Source organism: Rhinatrema bivittatum, unplaced genomic scaffold (assembly GCF_901001135.1).
Source record: "Rhinatrema bivittatum unplaced genomic scaffold, aRhiBiv1.1, whole genome shotgun sequence".
NCBI classification, from domain to species: domain Eukaryota; kingdom Metazoa; phylum Chordata; class Amphibia; order Gymnophiona; family Rhinatrematidae; genus Rhinatrema; species Rhinatrema bivittatum.
The window spans coordinates 1-22,646 of NW_021821451.1; the positions used below are offsets into that span (position 1 = coordinate 1).

At 41.8% G+C, this 22,646-nt stretch overlaps 1 protein-coding gene across 1 annotated transcript in view; it reads right to left on the bottom strand.

Moving 5' to 3' along the window:
• Positions 1-14,604: 14,604 nt before the first annotated feature.
• Positions 14,605-22,646, bottom strand: part of LOC115082669 — a gene marked incomplete at both ends in the record, with an annotated part of 51,388 nt that continues 43,346 nt past the window's right edge. Inside the window, 2 exons of the mRNA XM_029586864.1 lie at positions 14,605-14,943; positions 18,408-18,534. Coding sequence (XP_029442724.1) covers positions 14,605-14,943; positions 18,408-18,534 — 466 coding nt within the window. The remainder of the gene's footprint in view (positions 14,944-18,407; positions 18,535-22,646) is intronic.

Sequence of the window (22,646 nt, forward strand, 5' to 3'; positions counted from 1 at the left end):
CCCACCAGTAGAGACCCTCAGTAAGCCTCTCTACTAGCCTTGTCATGATCCTTCTCACTGTAGCTTTCATCACCACTTGTTTGAGTCCCTTGAAAGGCATCCACAATCTTTCTACTTCTTACAGATTCTGCAGAAAGGTTATTCCAATCCACATCTGTCAGATTAAAATCTCCATTGAGCTGCACTTCACCTTCCCGACTCACCTTTTGGCAGGGCCGACACATCCTATTAGGCAAGCTAGGTGGTTGGCTCGGGCATCGACCCTTAGGGGGCACCAAAGAGCAGCCAAGTGGGGCCACAAGTGGAGCCTATCCCGCTCACGGCAGAGGAGTAGAGATTCAGTGGGCTACAAGCACTGCCCATCCTGTTCGTGGCCCAAAGAAGCAGACACTCAGCGGGCGCGAATGAGGTAAGAGCCGAGCTGAGACTGGGGGGGGGTGGGGTGGGAGTGCTAGGCAGAAGGCTTGCCTAGGGCGCCTAACATCCTTGCACCGGCCCTGCCTTTTGGATGTTTTTGGCCAGATCTCTGTCCAGTTCCTCTGAGTGGCAAGTAAACCACACCAATGTAAATGGAAGTGCCATTACTTCCATTTTTAAAAAAAATATTATCTTATTTAGACAGAGTGTAATGGTAAATGAAACCTACTCTGAAGAGAGAACCATGTTAAGTGGCGTGCCACAGGGATCAGTGTTGGGACAGATTCTGTTCAATAACTTCATGACCGACATTGCAGAACGGTAGAAGGTAAGGTTTGTCTATTTGTGGATGATACTAAGATCTGCAATAGAGTGGACACGCCTGAAGGAATCGAGAGAATGAAAAGTGATTTAAGAAAGCTGGAAGAGTGGTTGAAGATTTGGCAGCGGGATTCAGTGCCCAGAAGTGCAGAGTCCTGCATCTGGGATGTGGTAATCCAAAAGAGATGTATATGATTGGGGGGGAGGGGGGGGAGAGAGACTGACGTGCATGGACTAAGAGAAGGATTCTGGCAGAAATAGTGTCTGGCAATCTGAAGGTGGTGAAACAATGTGACAAGGCAATAGCTAAAACCAGAAGAATGCTGGGCTGAATTGAGAGAGGAATAACCAGTAAAAAAAAGGAGGCGATAATGCCCTTGTACAGATCCTTGGTGAGGCCTCACCTACAGTACTATGTTCAGTTCTGGAGACCGTATCTCAAAAAGGATACAGGATGGAGGCGTCCAGAGAAAGGTGACCAAAATGATGTGGGGTCAGCATCGGAAGACTTACGAGGAGAAGCTGAAGGATATGAATATGTACACCCTGGAGGAGAGGAGGTGCAGGGAGATATGATACAGACTTTCAGACACCTAAAAGGTTTTAATGATGCATGAACCTTTTCCATTGGAAAGAAATCAATAGAACTAGGGGTCATGAAATGAAACTCCAGGGGGGACGACTCAGAACCAAAGTCAGGAAATATTTCTTCATGGAGAGCGTGGTGAATACCTCAAATGCCCTTCTGGAGGAGGTGGTGAATACAAAAATAGTCAAAAATTCAAAGGGGCATGGGATAAGCACCGTGGATCCCTAAAGGCTAGAGGATGGAAAAGAGGAAAAGAAGAAAAGAGTGCATGTGGGTAACTTGTTTGTGCTGTGGTTACTATCCTTAACCAATTAGCCTTGATGCTTATTTTTTTCTGATTTCAAGACTATTGACCACAATAACAAAGAACAGCCTTGCGATAACAGCAAATAAGCAAATACTATAGTCTTTGGTACAATTTCCTTTAGTTTGTTCCGTCCCCACCCCCCTATCCTCCCAGCAACACTGTTAATACTGCACATCAAATGTCAAACAAAGGAATATATTATATAACATCATAGTGTTCAAAATCAGGGTTGTTTTACTTTCAGCCAATTTATATGCAGTTCCCATTTCTTATTACATATCTACAAGTTTATTACATCTCAAAGCAGTAAGGTGACCAAAAAAGTATCTCTCATGACTACCTCTAGAGATGGACAATAAGGGGTAGATTTTCAAAACTTAGGCGTGCACACATGGACATGCGACATTGTTTATTTAACATGATCCCTGGTCCAAAGTGGGACCATAGATGTTCAACAGAGTGCATATTTCTTCAGCTATCACCGTTTTAAGCATAATATAGCATCCCTCATTGTCTTTGCAAATTTCCCAAAAATCAGCACAAACATTCTTAGAAATTAAAACCCGCACTCCACCATATTTATTTTTCCTAGAACTAGACGCTAGATACATGGATGGGGAATCCTTTAGATTTTATCAGCAGCTCATCCTTTATATGTAAATGTGTTTCCTGTATAAATAGAATGCTGCCCTTAACATCAGTGCTTCTTTGAACAACATGCTCCTTTCAGATGGAGAATTTAAACCTTTAAAATGTATTGAAACTATTGTAATAGCTATAATGTAGAAAATAAACATAAAGGCCCAAGATGTCATTAGAATGTAGAAAAAAAAAAAAAGGCAAATAGCTGTAAAGTGTTCAATTCTCAACCTCTGAAAAATAACCTTGCACAAGGTAAAACAAAAACCCTCACAAAAACCACACATTGTTTACTCCTTCCCAGTGTTGTCTTACCCCTCACAGAAAATTCCCTTCTCCCCGCTCCATAATTGTTATAATCTACTGCACACTTTACTGTGGAGGATTGACATCTCTCAAGGCCGACACTTCTATTACCTGGAGCTAAAACATAAAAAAGTAAATTCAACTCCTGTGAAAGGCAAACTTTCTTTTAAAAGCATCGGCTTGAGGAGTTAGTCAACTAAGTGGTCATCTTGAATGAGTGATGCCACTTCCTTCAAGCACTGATGCTTGATGCAACTGCAACATTGCTCTCCGCTTTGACGGCAGGAGGAAAGGGGAATTGGATTCAGACAGCAACCGAGGGCCCCGACTTTTATGGTCTGGAAAGCTGATAAGCATGGGGTAACTTGCATCGAGCCGCAATGACTACCCTTAACCGATGATATGGTCTTACCTACCTTAACCAATAAGTCTTGATGCGTTTGATGCCATTGCATCATCGCTCTCTGCTTTTGTCGGCAGGGGTTGGGTGGAAGAGGAATTGGATTCATACAACAACAACAGGGCCCCTGGCTTTTATGGTCTGGGGTACTGATATGCAAAAATAAGGGAAAAAGCATAGGACTGCTTCTACAGCCAAGTACGTAAGCAAAGCACATCAAGCAGCACTGTCTGAATTTTCAAGAAGGCTCATCACCCAGTAAAAATGTTGCTAGCAGTCATTTTTTTTATGGGTTATCATAAGGCTTGGGGATAACTGCATGGAACGGCAGTTGCTATCTTGAAGAGAAACATGGGTGTAACCTACATGGCATGGCAGATGCTACCATAAGAAGCTTGCTGGGCAGACTACGGTAGATGGATCATTTGGTCTTTTCTTCCATCATTACTATGTTAACAAATACAACTCAAGAATGAACTTGATTTGAAATCAGACATCTAGTTATAATAATAAGGGAATAAATTAATAAAAATTAAAATAAATGAAACGCAATAAGATTCTGCTATATGAGGGGGGAGTGTCCACAGTAAATGTACAACACCAAATCAAGAAAAACAGATCCTCAGAGGAAACAAAGAGGGCATGCAGAGAGCAGCTTAAACCAAATAGCACAAGAACACCCACCAGTTTATCCAGTGGAGAGGGGGGGGGGGATATCACAGGAAGGTCCCCAACCAGGACCCATTTTGGAAGACAGAAAAGCAGTGAGCTGAGGACGATTTTAAAAAAGGCACGTTAAACCCTGGTACTACCACAAATGTAGAACAAAGCTGCAAAACCTGAGGTTGCATAAAAAAATATTAAGGAGCAGACTAGGAGGGAAATTCCCTACCCCCTACCCTAACCTTTCTTCCCCTTCCCCTATCCTATCCATCCCCTATCCCTATCCTAGGCCCCCCCCATTTTTTAAACTTACTTTTTCCTCCTGCAAAGGAGCTGCAGCAAATGGCCGCTGTACCAGGCGCCCCTAGCCCCGCCCCCAGACCGCCCCTCTGCTGAGGCCCGGCTGTTGTGCGTGTAATAGGGGTTATGTGAGCCGCCGGACCCTTTTAAAATGCACACGTAACCCTGTGTTTTACGCACGTGGGCCATTAGAAATCCGGCCGCCAGTGTAGCAACTTCAACCGCTGCCGAGTCACCATCACTTCTTTTTACAAATGAGTACAGCACTTAAACTTTTCCCCTGTGTTTCAGTTGCTTGGATATTCTTGACATAAAGAGATAACCCTCTCCCTTTTCTGTCATCAGTATCCTTATAGCGCAGTACAGCCGTGTCCCATTCATAAGTCTCCGTAATAGCGATAATATACAAGTCTGCCTCCACCATTAGGGCCTGCAGATCTGAAACTTTATTGGCCAGATTCTAAGCATTTGTGCTTATAACCTTCTGGCTGTTCCTCCTTGGCTTGCTGTTTTCCTGATCTCCTTTTCTGCCTTTTTGCCAAGGAGTGATTAATTTTGTTATTTTATCCACTCCACCTCCATTTCCAGAGATAGTTTTCAAGGGTGATGAGTCAGATGAACTGAACCAAATCACTGTGTACCTGGAAGATGTAGTAGGCCAGATTGACAAACTAAAGAGTAGCAAATCACCTGGACTGGATGGTATGCATCCTAAGATACTAAAGGAACTCAAAAATTAAATTTCTGATCTATTAGTAAAAATTTGTAACCTCTCATTAAAATAATCCATTGTACCTGAAGACTGGAGGGTGGCCAATGTAACCCCAATATTTAAAAAGGGCTCCAGGGGCAATCCGGGTAACTAAGGACCAGTGAGCCTGACTTCAGTGCTGGGAAAAAATAATGGAAACTATTCTAAAGATCAAAATCGTAGAGTAGAGCATATAGAAATACATGGTTTAATGGAACACAGTCAACATGGATTTACCCAAGGGAAGTCTTGCCTAACAAATCTGCTTCATTTTTTTGAAGAGGTTAATAAACATGTGGATAACGGTGAACCGGTAGATGTAGTGTATTTGGATTTTCAGAAGGCGTTTGACAAAGTCCCTCATGAGAGGCTTCTAAGAAAGTGAAAAAGTCATGGGTTAGGAGGTGATGTCCTTTCGTGGATTACAAACTGGTTAAAAGACAGGAAACAGAGAGTAAGATTAAATGGTCAATTTTCTCAGTGGAAAAGGGTAAACAGTGGAGTGCCTCAGGGATCTGTACTTGGACGGGTGCTTTTCAATATATATATAAATGATCTAGAAAGGAATAAGACGACTGAGGTTATCAAATTTGCGGACGATACAAAATTCTTCAGAGTAGTTAAATCACAAGTGGATTGTGATACATTACAGGAAGACCTTGCAAGACTAAAAGATTGGGCATCCAAATGGCAGATGAAATTTAATGTGGACAAGTGCAAGGTGTTGCATATAGGGAAAAATAACCCTTGCTGGAGTTACACGATGCTAGGTTCCATATTTGGAGCTACCACCCAGGAAAAAGATCTAGGCATCACAGTGGAATACTTTAAAATAGTCGGCTCAGTGTGCTGCAGCAGTCAAAAAAACAAACAGAATGTTAGGTATTATTAGGAAGGGAATGGTTAATAAAACGGAAAATGTCATAATGCCTCTGTAAGGCTCCATAGTGAGACCGCACCTTGAAAACTGTGTACAATTCTGGTCGCCGCATCTCAAAAAAGATATAGTTGCGATGGAGAAGGTACAGAGAAGGGCAACAAAAATGATAAAGGGGATGGAACAGCTTATCCTTCTGAAGAGGTTAGGACTATTCAGCTTGGAGAAGAGACGGCTGAGGGGGAATATGACAGAGGTCTTTAAGATCATGAGAGGTCTTGAACAAGTAGATGTGAATCGGTTATTTACACTTTTGGATAATAGAAGGACTAGGGGGCATTCCATGAAGTTAGCAAGTAGCGCATTTAAGACTATTCTGAGAAAATTCTTTTTCACTCAGTGCACAATTAAGCTCTGGAATTTGTTGCCAGAGGATGTGGTTAGTGCAGTTAGTGTAGCTGGGTTTCAAAAAAGGTTTGGATAAGTTCTTGGATGAAAATTCCATTAACTGCTATTAATCAAGTTGACTTAGGGAATAGCCACTGCTATTAATTGCATCAGTAGCATGGGATCTTCTTGATGTTTGGGTAATTGCCAGGTTCTTGTAGCCTGGTTTGGCCTCTGTTGGAAACAGGATGCTGGGCTTGATGGACCCTTGGTCTGACCCAGCATGGAAATTTCTTGTGTTCTTATGTACCTCTGACTATGCTCTTTTGATAGTGAAGGCATTCAGCAAAACACTGGTCCTTCATAGAACTAATGTACCACCATACCTGTGCAATGCCCTCTCTGGATCCTTGGGTATTGCAGCTGGAGCTGGGGTTCAGGGCAGATGAGGAGGTAGAAGGCCAGAGGCCCCTCTCATGCTCTCAACTATCAGCCTTTGCTGGAGGGTGCTTGATCCCAGCAGTATCAATTATTACTTCAATGGGCATGCTATCTTCCTGCCCACTGGATTTAACCCTCCTCAGTTACCAGACTATCAAATCCCAAACATTATATATGATTCATCTGAATCAATGGGCTCTTGAAAGATCTGTTCTAGAAACTGATCAGTAGAAAACAGGGAGCGCTGCACTGGCTTTGGCTGAAACCCTAGGCCTTGCCTTCCCTGCTCCTGTACCGCCCTGCATGGAGATAAAATGAAGAATATTGCATTAATGTCTGTCTCTCACAGGAGACTCATCTGGCATGTTTACTAAATGTCATTTTGACCTAAAGAAATGAAGAAAAACAGTAAAAAACACATATGAAGTCTTCACTGTAGGCTACACAGCACTCCATTATTATGTGTCTTTGTAACACTCTTTCTACACAACGCTGAAAAGGCACTGTATGAAAAGGTGCAGCAGCCCTTTCCTAGTGTGTGAACACTCCCAATAATCTGTGTTTCAGTCCTGTCACGCAACAGGAATACACAAGGGAACATCCACAAGAATAGGTTCACACACAGCTCAGGAGCTATACTTGAAAGGTTTTAATGATCCATGTTCGTCAACAAACCTTTTTCATTGGAAACAATTCAGTAGAACTAGGGGTCACGATTTGAGAGGAAGACTTAGAACCAATGTCAGGAAGTATTTCTTCACTGAGAGGATGGTGGATACCTGGAATGCCCTTCCAGAGGAAATGGTGAAGACTAAAACTGTGAAGGATTTCAAAGGGGCATGGGATAAACACTGTGGATCCATAAAGGCTAGAGCAGAGCTTTCCAAACTGTGTGTCGGGACACGTTAGTGTGTCGCCTGCAGTGTGCAGGTGTGTCGCGAAAGCCCGGTCAACTCTGATGCGAGTTTGGGCTTTTTTTTTTCTAGAGATTCACTTTTTTTTTTTCAGTTTATGGGTTGCTTATTATTGGGTGATTTTTGCTGTCAATTGCATTTTTTGGGGGGGCTTGGTGGGTGGAACGAGCCCAGCCATCCTTGCATTGGCTGCTGCTGCCGATGAGGCCTAGCCATGAGGAGTACTGACTGCAAGCAGCAGTGTCTGGTGATCATGGAAGGGAGTGAAGCACTTAACTGGCAACAATAAAAAAGACGAGGTACACGAGTGTGGGGGCCAGACATGTGCTGGGGGGAGAGAGATGAGTGAGTGGGGGGCAAACGTGCTGGGGGGACAGACATGTGCTTGAGGGGGAGAGATATGAGTGTGTGGGGGCCAGACATGTGCTGGGGGGGGGAGAGAGATGAGTGTGTGGGGGACAGACAATTTGTTTTATTATTGTTTCTCATAAATTATAACAATAACATGAATCTTGGAATATATATTTTTAATATAAATTTAAGGTTTTCATGAGATAGGTTGTGTCGTGAAACATTTTATTTATGTATATATTTAAGGAAACATACATAAATTGTCGAAATATGTTTCGTTCGTTTAACCTTTAACCTCTGGTTTACTAGTAGACTGAATTACCGTGTCGTGAAATTATGTTTGTCTAAAAAGTGTGTCACCAACATGAAAAGTTTGGAAAGCTCTGGGCTAGAGGATGGGAATAAATAAAAATGCTAAACCTGCCTGGAGCAGCAGTTACTACTACCCTTAGGAGAAACTTAGGGGGTAAGCTGCATGGAGCGGCAGTTGCTACCCTTAAGAGAAACATGGGGGTATCCTGCACGGAGCGGCAGTTTACTACCCTTAAGAGAAACATGGGGGTATCCTGCACGGAGCGGCAGTTTACTACCCTTAAGAGAAACATGGGGGTATCCTGCACGGAGCAGCATTTACTACCCTTAAGAGAAACATGGGGGTAACCTGCACGGAGCGGCATTTACTACCCTTAAGAGAAACATGGGGGTAACCTGCAAGGAGCGGCAGTTACTACCCTTAAGAGAAACATGGAGGTAACCTGCACGGAGCGGCAGTTACTACCCTTAACAGAATCATGGGGGTAACCTGCAAGGAGCGGCAGTTACTACCCTTAAGAGAAACATGGGGGTAACCTGCAAGGAGCGGCAGTTACTACCCTTAAGAGAAACATGGGGGTAACCTGCACGAAGCAGCAGTTACAATCCTTAAGAGAAACATGGGCGTAACATGCACAGAGCGGCAGTTACTACCCTTAAGAGAAACATTGGGGTAACCTGTACGGAGCGGCAGTTACTACTTTGGGAAGCTTACTGGGCAGTCTAGATGGACCATTTTGATCTTTTTCTGCCATCATTACTATGTTACTATGTAAGCTCAGAAACAAAAAAAAAGTAGGCGGTTTTCAGGGGTCAGAGAGGACAGGGGAAAAGGGAAGGAGTATGGGCAGTGAGATAGGGACGTTCCCTCCCAGTCCGCTCCTTAATTGGAGCGGACTGGGAGGGAACTGGGGAAGGCCACGAGGTGTCGCCGTGTGAATTTTGCAGTATCCCACCCCTTCTTGCGCGCGCTGGCCCGGATTTTATAACATGCAAGCCCATATGTGCACATGGATGCATGCACATACGTTTTAAAAATCTACCCCATATCCAGTAAATCCAGCCTGTTTTATAAATTTGCCTTGCCCAAAGAGCAATGGTATTCTATTCTACACTCAAGGGAGTTTATTCCAGCCCTGGGCTTTGGAGGTTATCCTTCACCCCAACAGAAAGAACCCATCCTTTAGGAGCAGAATCGGGGGAAAGAGACTGAGGAGGTAGCCCCAAAATGCAAATATTTTATGGCCCTTTAGGACATAATTTATCCATAAAGAAAGGGTTACACAACCTTTAGAGGCTACTCTTATCTGAGAGATAAAAAACTAACTTAATGATGTGGATCTTTTGACTGAAGATTCTTTGTTCCCTGAAATAAAGTACATGTCACATTAATCACACAGTGCCTGGATGGAATGGGTATTCATTCAATAGTCACTTGATTATTGAATGAATACCCATTAATCTTTTCTTCTCAGGGTCATGGTACTAGTGTGCAGCAATTACCCTAGTTCACACTTATTATTTCTCTGCAGGATTTGGAAAATCATCTGCTTGGAGTGACTAAAAGATATAATTCTACCTTTATCCTTCTGCATTCCCACATTCCCAATTTCTTTTTGGAGTATAGCAAAGAAAGACATTGTTAAGAAAATAATATGCTGCCTGCTGAATGGTTTAATCGATTTGGTATACTAACTTATCATATAGAATAAAGGTGGTTGGCAATACAAATTATAAAACAAACCATATAGCAATATAACAATATCCACAAAATGACAGAATTAAAAATTCATTATAAACTATAATAAATATATACAGTGGTCATGCCTCTTAATCTTATTGCATCAGACTCTATGATTTAGAATTCAGTTAGTGAAAAGTTGTTCAAACAGCCAGGTCTTAATCCTGTTTCTAAATTTAAGGTAATTCAAGAAGGCAAGAAGAAAAATAATATAGATGCAAAGAGTTAATTTATTTAATTTAAATGACTAAAGAAAACAAAATTTTGAAAAAAAAACCTATAACATTTCATAAAAAGTACAAGAAATATGAAAAAATTATTCCACACTTTTTTTATCCTATTTTCTTATTACCTATTACTGTGTCTGCTTAATTATTGTTCTGTTTCTGGTACCAGATCTTTATATAGAAGAATGGTGCCCTACAATTACTCTTATTCCCTTTACAGTGACAATGTAGGCACTCTACTTGTGAACTCACAGGTCAGTAAGCTGGCAAGTGGAAAGGTTATCTGGATAAAGTTAGCTGGATAACTTCAGCTGCTCAGCTATTTACTGCATATTTGAAAAAGGTTACAAAGGGGCCAGTCTTCCTTATCATGGGCCTCCAGGGACAGGGTTTCCCATGCCTTCTCTCCAGGCAACATCCAGAGGTCTTCCAAGGTTTCCTACCAAAAACATTTTCCAAAACCTGAAAATAAACCAGAGGCAAAACCCAAACCAGCCAGTTAGTGGACTGGAAGTGTAGTCTCCTGACCTTGCTCAGGATCCCTAGGCAGGGGTTGCTTGGATCCTCTAAGTAGGCACAAAAATCCAAATTAGAAACACACTTCTGTACTGCTCTGGAACCCCACCCTTATTCTCTCAGTAGAGAGCTGCTTTTATTGCCTACCAAAGGGATGGCCATCCTAGATCTCTAAAAGGGAGGGGCTGTACCAAATGGGACCTCCCCCTAATTGCCAAGTATATTGCACGAGCTAAAAGGAGTTCACTAAGACCTTAATGGTAATGAGCCCAAAGGGTCATTACATTAGACTGGCAGGGCTTCCACTTAGCTGGACAGTGCTGATGTTCAGACTTACCCGGTAAAACTTAGCCAGTTAGTTCTACATATCAGCACTGTCCAGCTAAGTGAAGCCCTGGCCTTCGAATGCCGTTGTACTGCTTCTTTTTATACAGTTAAATTTTAGCTGGACAATGACTTACTCAGCTAAAATGTAACCAGTCAGTGGGCGTGGATATTTAGAACCCCCAAAATATGTCCAGTTAAGTTGCAGCTTATACAGACAAACCCTATTGAATAAGGAGCTCACTAGTATTACACAAATAGAAAATAAAGCAAAATATGCAATCTACGTTTTTCTGTCCTGTTTCATTTTCTCCTAGAGGAGAGATGGGGATGTAAGATAGAAATATCTCAAAGGTGTCAATAATGCACAATATGAACATTTTTTAAGCTCTTTATTTTAATTTTTTTCATAGAAATTACACAGCTGACAATGAATATTACTGAACAAATTCACACCAGTTACAAACCCTCTTCCCCTTCCCAGCCCCAAATCAACCCACCCTTTCCCACCACAGTTGCATCACAATGCTGAAATATTTTCAAGTGGAAAAAAGATGTTCTAGAACAAGAGATCATGATATGAGGCACAAAATGAGCAGGCTCAGGAGTAACAAAGAAATATTTCTTCACTGAAAGGATGCATGGAAAAGTGGAGATGATGGAGTCCAAAACAGTAACGATATTCAAGAAATCCTGGGATAAATACAGAGCATCCTTATCAGTGGGGAAGTGAAGGGAAAGTCAGAGATCAAACAGGGTCTGATACTGCAACAGGAAGGAAACTGGGCAGACTAACTGGACCTTACCGCACTTAGAATGCCCACTTGACCACTTACCTCGCAGGGCGTTCCTGGGTCTGGGACCGACCTGGTGAGAGCCCCCCCCCCCCGCCCAAGGCAGACTCTTTCAGTCCTCACATCCTTGGCGGCTGGTGCCTCTACCTGGGGAAGAAGGTGTTAGTGGGTGGGATTTCCCTCCCTTCACCTCAGGAAACAAATGGGACTGTGAACAAGGCTGGCAGCATGTACAAATATATACAGGTTTAATAGACTATACAAGCATATACATTTCTACATGATTATGTACATCACTAATAGGAAGTCAAGCAGCTCACTTATCTACTCGTGGTTAGTTGTCTCAGGCCACACAACTATATACATTTCTACAAGGTAGCAAGAATATTTAATATTTGGTAATTTGAGGTTGTTGACCCCTTCAGTATACCACCATATAGAATAGAAGGGACCTCTTGAGTTCCTGCTTAATCAAGTGTTATTCTTATCCTCCCCCCTTTTTTTTTTACCAAGTCTCACCCATGTGAAAAGATAAAACTGGACTGGTGGGCAGTGTTGGCCTGGGGAGTCTATTGTATCTGAACCGCTGCCATCTCCTCGGTGCCACTTTTGCTCAGCAAAGGTTCATGCCAATTGTGGGGTCCATGTCCTCCTGGGTACCTTACTTCACCTCCCAGTCTGTCTCTGGGGACCATGCCCTCCTGGGGAACCTGACTGCACCTCTGAACTTGCTGCTGGGGTCCCCTTCCTCCTGGGGAACTGCTCGATCTGCTGCTGGGATCCACACCTTCCAGGCAGACAGCTTGATCTGCTTTTGGGGTCTACACTCTCCTGGGAGAATCAGGGTTACATACCAATCTGTTGCTGGGATCCACACCCTCCTGGGGGACCACTTGATCTGCCACTGGGATCCACACCCTCCTGGGGGATTGCTCAATCTACCATTGGGGTTATTTTGCTCAAGGGGGACCCAAGATCACATCCCGATCTTCCGCTGGTCTCCTCTTCCTCCTGGGCATCTGCATGATCGGATGCTGGGGTCCATACCCTCCTGGGGGACTCAGGTTCACCTCCTGATCTGTCACTGGGATCCCCTTCCTCTCAGGGGGGGGGGGGGTCACTCGATCTCCAGATCTGCTACTGTCCTTCAGGTCTTCTCCAGCTTGGGTTTACAACTCCACTAGGCTCATGGTTTCTTCAACATGCAATGATTCAGGACCTCCGCAGTCATAGCTTTCAGCAATTTTAGCTCCACTAAGCTCATGGGCAGTCATTCACTGTTATCCAGCCTAGATGGGTCACCTTCTCTCAGCCAAAAAGCCAAGACCCAGGCAGAACCATGGAAAGAGAAGATGTGCATACCCTTCCATCCTGCCTGATTTTTTTTTTCTGTTGTCTGAGAATTGGGTACCCAAGGGTATGACTCCCCTTATTAGTCAGGGTGATAATCTGTTTGCTTCTAGGACTGTTTTTTCAGTACATTTCTCTCATAAATCCTTCTCTCATTCAGAATTCTTCAGTGTAGGACTTTTCCAGTCATAGTTCTGTAATTTAGAATTTTGCTATCCTTTGATTTAACGTGATATTTCACTGCAAGTTACCAACAGTAGTCTGGAGGCTATGACATGCAAATCCCCTATCTGAGAGTCTCTGACTCATCTATTCAGTGTAAGATAATATCATAAAAATCAGAGGTTAACAATACTTCTTCCTAATGCATTTTATTCGTAACAGCTTTAACATTTGTAAACCTAATACCCACGATAAATCCCCACTCACACAAACCCTCATTCACACCATTTATCGTGAGTATTAGGTTTACATATGTTAGAAAAAATATTTTCTTTATGTATTTAAGATTGTATGTAAATTAGGGTCCAGTCGCAATAATAAATAGTGAAAAATTATTTTGTACATGTTAAAGCTGTTATGAATAAAATACATTAGGATGATGTATTCTTAACCTCTGACTTTTGTGATATTATCTTACATATGTTCAGAGAATATGCATGTATGTTCATCTATTCAATGGTTATTTAAGCACCTTCAATGGTCATTTAAGCACCTTCTGGCAACCTTTTCAATCTCATTTTGGGTTTCCTGGGCTGGTGGTGCATGTTACATAGCTGCATTGTGCTCTTTTTTCTCTGCTGTAGTTCACTTAAATGGTAGCATGCTCTTTACCCTCTCTCCCTTGGGAAGGGGGTTTCAGACTTTTCTGCTTTCATATCCTAAATTTCTGTGTTTTAAAACATTTATAATATTTAAATGATCATAGCAGAGAGCGAGTGAGTGTAGCTGGGTTCAAAAAAGGTTTGGATAAGTTCTTGGAGGAGAAGTCCATTAACTGCTATTAATCAAGTTTACTTAGGGAATTGTCACTGCTATTAATTACATCAGTAGCATGGGATCTTCTTAGTGTTTGGGTACTTGCCAGGTACTTGTATCCTAGATTGGCCACTGTTGGAAACAGGATGCTGGGCTTGATGGACCCTTGGTCTGACCCAGCATGGTAATTTCTTATGCTCTTATGGCATAGGGAGAGTTATTTTCAAACAACCCACATGGGCTAAAGTCTGTGGACATTTTGCCCGCAGATTGGAACTAGCAGTTTCTGTCTATTTGTTTCAGTTTTCAATGACCTGAAGCAAAAATACTCTCATTTGTTTCTGATTACCCATTTGTTTCAAATGAATGCACATTCCTAGTTATCAACCAGTTTCCAGTCCATAGATGCAATGGGGCAAAAATAAACTAGCTCAGACTGACCTTAATGACCTAAAACCAGCTGGTAATTCTAAAACAGTGTCAACTGTGGCTCAAATAATCCAAATTAGAATTAATTCTCTAGTTTGGATGCAATAATACTCATTCTCCATGGACACAGCATTAAGTATAATTTCACTAACAGCTTCTTATGTGAAACACTGTGTGTAGACGAGAGGCACTGGCATGCAGAGTGGCCAGAACTATGGGTGAATTGGGAGATTGGCATGTGTAGTGTTCCATTTTTAAGGTTTAACTTACTTTGAACATGGAGGCATGTTTTCCCGCTGTAAAATCCATGTGGATAAGCATTAAAAATGCAGATATAGCAGGCTTCATCCTCCAGCTTCACTGCCTGCAGACTGAAGGATGTCATGCTGGTTCTGATGCCTTCAATGTGCACTCGCTTGCTGAATGCACCCAGCACTTTAACCCCATACTTCTTGCTGTAGGTAGCCACATTTTCTGAGGTGAAACCTTTTATCTTCTGCCAGGTTAGCTGCAGAACCTCAAATTGCAGCATGAACTCACACTGCAGGGTCACGTTCTGGCCTGTGACTGCTGTAAGTGAATGTTTATATCGCACTGCAACATTAGAACCTAAAAATAAAGCAGAGTGAAACTCAGCTTTAGCACTCAGTGGTAGTACAGAGGAAGTCATCATTCAGTAGGGTGGCCAGCTATCCTGCTTTATTTGTTTATTGCAATTTTTATACCTGAGTGGTTTACAACAAACAGAACATCAAGCAAATATAAAAGCAACTACAAAATCAGTTACAGCAAAGAAATAATCATAAAATTACAAAATAATCTATCTATATAGGGTATATATAATTACAAAATCAAATTCAACAAAGCAAAATTGATAAAATAAACAACTCTCTGTCTTTAGAAAAACCTTCGCAAATCTAAAGCCTCCAAGGAGGATAAATCCAGAAATCAATTAAACCATAATATTAAAGCCTAAAAAGATCCCCATTTACAAATTACCACAAGCCATTCAAAGACAGTTAGTTTGATGCAACAGCAACAAAAAAATAAAATATAAAACAAAAAAACGGAATGCAGCTTCAATTCACATTTCATTTATTGACATTTATATAGTGCCACTTCCTAAACAACTCATGGTGTTTTATAACATAGAAAATCATCACACATAATACAAATAAACTACTATAGCATGTAACTATAAAACGTGATCCCTTACTCCACCACCAGCCACCCCACAAAACCTCTCTAGTTAGAAAATAGAATCATAAAACTTTATACCTCAAAACAGTTCAGAATTATCCTCCCACTTCTACTACTGTGATCACATTCCCATCTATCTACTGCACTATCCCAAAAGCAAGAATTCAGAAATAAACGGCAGGTGTACACCCTACCAAAGACCTTCTCATTTCCTTCCAGAAATAACAATAATACTTTTGTTACCGCAACACAGCTGGCAGCCACAATGAAAAAATAAATACAGTGCCCAATTTTCAAAGGCCTTAGGCTCCTAACTTTTGGAGTTAGGCACTTAAATTGGCCTTTTGAAAATTTACTAGGACTGAGTGTCTTAATTTAGGAGCCTAAAAAGTAGGTGGAGTTAGGCGATGATACAAACAGGGTCATTCTTTAAACTGTGATGTGCCGTTATCACGGAGGTACAATTTAAATCAGGGAAGGGCAGGAGTGTGGACGAGGTTTGGGCAGGGTTATAGCCCGGCAGCGCTGCGAGCAATAATGTTTTGGGAAATTTTCCGTGGTGCTAAGGGGAAAACGCACTGCCGCGATACCGCCAGTTGCATATTATTGCCCCCTGCCACTTTCTTTCCCACAGACCATCATTCCGCTATATTTATAGTGGAATGATGAATCCCAGGGTTAGTTAGCCACTTAGCACTCATTTTCAGAATTAGGCACCTAATTTGGGGCGGTCATTCACTAAAGGTTTTCTCTCATTTTGTGTCTATGGGAAAATGCTTAGTAAATGACTCCCTTAGGATCTTAAATTTATTGAAATAAATAGAAGACTTAAATTAATGTCAATTTTCAGCTGAAAGGTACCTAAGTTCAAAGTTAGGCACCTAAACTAAATGGAGAAGCTCAACCTTTTTTATTTTTTTATTATTGACCTCTAGAGGTCCCCGGATCACAGGCTGTCTGTGTCTGTGCCATCCCCTCCCTTCAGACTTCCTGTTGAAACAAAGGGACAGGTTGAGAGAGGATGAGATTGGAGTGGGCACCTTTGCTCTCTTTTCCAGCCCCTCCCCTCCTATTCCCCCCTAGTGCTACCTCCAGGGTCTGCTCCAGTCCTTCCTGTGGGGGACAAGAGGTGCAAGGGGTGAAGCTGGAACAGACAGGGCTCTGCTCCTTTCTCCAGCCCCATTCCCTTCTGTTCCCTGCAGGCTGCCTTGAGGGGAGGGGTGGGAGCAGTAATCAGAACAGTTCTGTTTGGATGCTTGAGATTCAGGGCATTTGCCAATAGACAGGGCCAGCTCTAGAGCAAATGGCATCCTGAGCAAAAATTCCCCTCACCCTCCCGACCAATGGCACCCACGCCCTTGGCCCTCTCCTCAGCCTGTGCCGCTGCCCTGCTGGATTTCTCTTTGGCCACAACGGGATGAGATCTGCCGCTGCCCACAGGGCCTCTCTTCAGCCGTGATGGGATGGGATCTGCCACGCTCCCGCCGCCTCAGAACGAGTGATTCTTATTCTGCTCAAGATGTCCCTCACCTCACGGCACCCGGGGCGACCACCCAGTGCATCCTACCCAAACACCGGCTCTGGCAAGAGATTCGGGTCAGCCTGTGCGTCTAATGCCAGCAACACCCGTCAGACATTGATAATGCCCAGCAGACCCCACTCCTGCCTGCAGATGCATCCTACAGTTAAGAGAGGACTAGCACAGTCAATGGACTCCCCCGCATCTTGGAGTTTCATGGCCACTGATTCAATTCCTAGGGAGAAAAAAGTCAACACTAGTCAATTATTTTATGATTATATGGAAACCTAGGAAAAATGAATATTTTTTAAAAAGTCATTTTTCGGGTGGAAACATCCTGGACTCCATTTGTGGGGTTCTCTTTAGTCACGTGGTAAGAGGATGGGGAATACCAGGCTTGATCCTTGTAAATGTGAAAAGCATCCCATCCTGTCCCATAGCAAGGTCTGCTTTTATTTCAGCTGCTTCCAAAGCTGCAAATCCTTTATACCATACCATTTGCAGCATAGAGGAGTTGTGTAAAAGCAGACATAGCTATGGGCCTGGATTTACTGATTCACATTTACTGTCTGCACCATCCAAAGTACTTGGCGGATTACAATAAAACGTACATATTCAAAAACAATAATCTCAAATTAAATTAAACAAGTTTCTTACCTAATAAAATAATAAGATGAGAAGTAAAATTTGGTAAAAACAAACAAACAAACAAAAAAAGCACTGAGAAAACCACAGCAAAAGCTGCTACTGAAGAGCTATTAAACTGCTAAATGCTTATGAAAAATGAAAAGCCTTTAATTGTATCCTGAAGGTGGAATCACAGTAATCAGAACAATTTACCCAGTGAAATTCACTTAAAGGACTGGACCTGTGACCTTATCTCATCAGCCTTGCCAACCGAGCTAAGGGAATGACTATCAAATTCTGACCTGCCGATGGGATACATGTTAGTATACTAAGGAAATTCAGAGGTTCTTTTTCCCCTATTTTAAATTCATATCCCGGCTCACATCGGCTATACCTATATCCCTGCATGTTCAATTTAAGAGTGGATATTTGACTGTCAAAGCTCTGCGTAGGGAAGCACCTTCATAGCTTCTCCACACTCGTTTCCCCTAACTTGCCAACATGCTCGCCTTGATCATCCCAGCAAGAAGATTGGTGGAGGTACAAAATAGCCCCCACCATGGAGTATGCGGAGAGAAAGACATTAAAGGAATTCAAGAAAGCATGGGATAAGCTTCAGAGGAAGTGAGAGAAAAGCAGGAGATCACCCGGGGTCATTGGGCAGAGAGTGACTGGGCCTCATGGTCCACATCTGCAGTCACATTCTGTGTTTCTATGCAGCACTCACCTGGGAGCGGCTCCGTGAACGAGAGAGCACAGAGCATTGCCAGCAGAGCTGCGGACTGCAGAGTCGTCCCTAGGTCACACATTTCCCTGGAGACCTCCGTAACATGGATTTTTGTGCAGCAGGTAACCTAGTCAGAAGAGAATTTGACCTTTTATTATGAATAGTTTTATCTACAGCTGTTGTCAGAGGTGAAATTGGATCTATGCCTGTTGCTTTCGCTTTCTTTTTTCTCTGGGAGAGCGAGAGACAAACCAAATACACTTGTGGCAGAAGTTTAAACTCCTGTTTCCCTCCACTAAATGCAGGGAACCGACACAGGAGAAAATAGAGAAAAATAAGGAATCTATTGACAGTTATATTTACTGTGATTAGAAAAGAAAGCAGAGTTGCTTACCTGTAACAGGTGTTCTCACAGGACAGCAGGATGTTAGTCCTCACATATGGGTGACATCACCACTGAGCAAGCCTTATCTATGTATAGGGAATCACATCAGTATTATTTTCAAATATTACACCCAATATTACCACTATGTTCAATAAACCTTAATTTCATATCATATTACATACCAAAATTATGTAATTTGCACATGTGTTATAAGATTGTATAATTTTTTTTTTTTAATTTTTTATTTATGCTGATTTTAACAATCTTACATAGAAGAAAATAAACAATTGGTTACAGATTTTCCATACTGTTATCAATAATAACTAAGGTATATATCTCTAATCTGCAGTAAGAAATGTGAGAGGTAATGCTCCAGGATTGAGAAAGAAATTTGAGCGGTTTAAGGAAAACAGGAATACCTTTTACAATTGAAAAAGGAAAAGAGAAACCTAGATATATATATATTTTTTTTTTCTGCTTCGTTCCTGTTGCTAATTTTCACGGGGGGGGGAAGATTCAAGAAACTTTTTTAACTGTGTTATCTCAAAATAAACATATTTTTGACCATTTCTCCAAACTTCACACCTACATGGATATTTTACAATCATTTTCCCACCTTTACTTTCCACGTCTGTTCTTAATTCTAGGAATTTTTTTCTTCTTAATTGAGTTGTTCTGGAGAGATCTGGGTAAACTCAGATCTTTCCACCGTGGAAGAGTTCTGTTCTTTTCTTCATAAACAATCTAAATATAGCATCCCTATCTGTTGCAAAAACAAAACTAACATGTAAGGTAGTTCTATCCTCAATTTTTGATTCTAACGTCATTTCTAACACTTCTGATAAATTTAATGACAATCCCTCCTCTTTCGTTCCCTCAGCTATGTTACTCTTAATATCCACATAGTATATTTTAGATATAGTAGGCATTGATTTCTCAGGCCATTTCAATATAGATGATAAATATTCCTTAAACATGTCCAAGGGTGAGACTGGATTGAGCTTAGGAAAATTAAGTACTCTTAGGTTTAAGTACTTTTGTTGATTCTCAATCATCTCTAATCTCTTGTTGTGTAATATCTCTGTTTATTGTAAACCTTTGATGGCAGGTTTCAAGCGCATTCAATCTTAGTTCCACTCCTTGTTTTTCCTTGTTCATTTTTTCTAATGAAGATTCCAAATTTTTTTGTTTGCAGATTCGCATCTGTAGTTTGTTGTGTTAGTTTTATTATTGCAGCTTCGAGAGAGACAATAGCAGACCATAGGGAGTCAAGTGTTTTTTCGTTTGGTTTAGGTGGTAAAACTTTCAAATCTATTCCTGTTCCTGATTCTTCTTTCACCTTATTAGCCAGGACCTCTCCATTGCCTTCACTTAAAGATAAGGAAACTTTTGATACTTCCAAAGAATTTACTTGTGGCGGTGGAGGGGTACACGGAGCTCCGGGGCTCAAAGATGTTTCGGTCGGTAGATTAAGCGCCCGCTCAGTGCTTTGATCTACAATGACCACCTCCTCCGGCTCTATTCTAGGAGGGGATGGAAAGATTGCTGGTATCTGAGATTGATGTGGCTCAGATAGAGGGGTGTTGTTGCCTCTGCCTCTCTTATCTTTGCCTTTCTTTTTGTATGCGGCATTTTATTAAGAATTATATATAGTGATACCAGATATTACTTTTCTCCAAGTCTTCTCCAATTTAAAACTCTAACCTGGGCAGGTTGGGAGCAGGGAGAAAATATAAAGTGATTACTCACTTTACTTGTGTCAATGCAGCCCAAAAATTCCCTGGTAGCGACAAGCGCCGAGGGAGACTGGCTTTTAAGCTCCAGCCCAGCTGTTAACGTCGACGTGCTGTTCAGTGGGCGTCACCCCAGGAGCCAGGAAGCAAACAAACAGTCTTTACCTTCTCCAGGAAAGTTCAGGCTCAGACGAGAGGTAATTGTTACAAAGAAACTTTTTTCCCCCTGCTCCTTCTCCAGATTGTATAATTTAATAAAATTGAGAAATATATTATTTTGGTATGTAATATGATGTGAAATTAAGGTTTATTGTCATACAATAAAAAATAAATAAAGTCATAATATACATTTTCACATCAATTCTTATAATCCATTATATCATGGACATGCCACACACAATCTTTCCACACTCATACCACACACACTCCGCAACCCATCTTAAAAAACCTAAAGTGCACATTTTAACAATCCCAGGAGATCCACTCTATAACCTATCCCTTTTACCCTTTATCTCCTCATTTACTAATTCATCTCATATTCCCACAATAATCTTTAATGAGTTTATTCCAATACTTCCTCACAGAAACCCTTTTAACAATGTTATCCTCTTGAACAGAGTGTTTCCAATAATCCCTCACTGGGCCTCTCTTTCCAATCTTCCCTACAAGGTTCCTTGTTTCGCGTAAGCTTCTTCAAGGGACAACTTGCACCAAGATCATTTATGAACCAACATCTCCATATTCCCAGAATACTTCCTCCAGTGTTATCTGACACTACCAAATGTGAGATCCGCTGTGCTGGGTTCAAAATCGGCTGGTTTGGAAACTCTTGTACAATCAAGTGCTTTTGAAGGTACATGTGAATCCGGAATAGAGATGATGAGTGTTTGTCTTATCGTCTGAGGTCGATTTAAGAGCTTTGCAGGAACTTTAAGGTTAAATAGAATCAATGGAAGTGGACATGAACAGATATTGATAACATTGGAGGAAGTATTCTGAAAATATGAAGATATTGACTCATAAATGACCTTGGTGCAAGTTGTCCCCTGAAGAAGCTTATGTGAAACAAGGAACCTGATTGGACAGCCATGCCTTAGCCTTTTTGATCAACCAGTTGAATACTTCTCACCTAAGAAAACCCAAACTCCCGGGGAGGGGTCCTAAGAAGGGGGGTACTCTTACGTTCCGCGCCCGTGGACGGCTGCGACCGCTTCTGCTCACCTCTCTTTTTGCTACCTTGGCTCCATTGGGCAAACTTGCGGCCTCTGCCAGCTACCACTGACCTTCCGCCTCTGCCACTTTAAATTTGAAAGGAGTTAATCTAAATTTTGGACAAGTATAGCACAGAAAAAGTACAAGAAAACCTGAAAACTATTGTACTTGTATGGGGCCTGATTTTAAAAAGCATTTATACACTTAAAATTGGATTTTTTCACACGCACATACACTTTACTCGAGTAAGTGGGCAATAGAAAATTGCTACAATTTATGCCATTGACTTGTCCACAGGATTTACTTACGTAAGTACACTTTATGTGAGTAAATGGCTTTTGAAAATTGCTACGATATGTTACATTTACATGCATAACTCCTTTGAAAATTACCTCCATAGGGTTTAATTTCCTTCAGCTTCAGGAAGAGAAACATCTGCCCAGAAGAAAGGAGATAAAAGCAAGGCGAGACACTTTTTTCTTTGCTCAAAACTTAAATCTGGCTCGAAAATTAATACAGGAAGGCGTGCATCCTTTCATTCTTAAACTAGAGTCCATTACCTGCTATTAATTAAGTTGACTTAGAAAATAGCCACTGCTATTACTAGCAACGGTAACATGGAATAGACTTAGTTTTTGGGTACTTGCCAGGTTCTTGTGGCCTGGTTTGGCCTCTGTTGGAAACAGGATGCTGGGCTTGATGGACCCTTGGTCTGACCCAGTATGGCATTTTCTTATGTTCTTATGTTCTTAACGCTTGTGAAACCTGGGCAGAAAAAAGGAAGCAGACAGGAAACAGGGTAAAAGAGTCCTGAAAAAAATAAAAGATGCAGGGAATATGGGGGAATAAAGACCAAAGCGCCTGGAGAGAGTGGCCTGACTACTCGTTGGGGCTCCAGGCTGCCTCCGT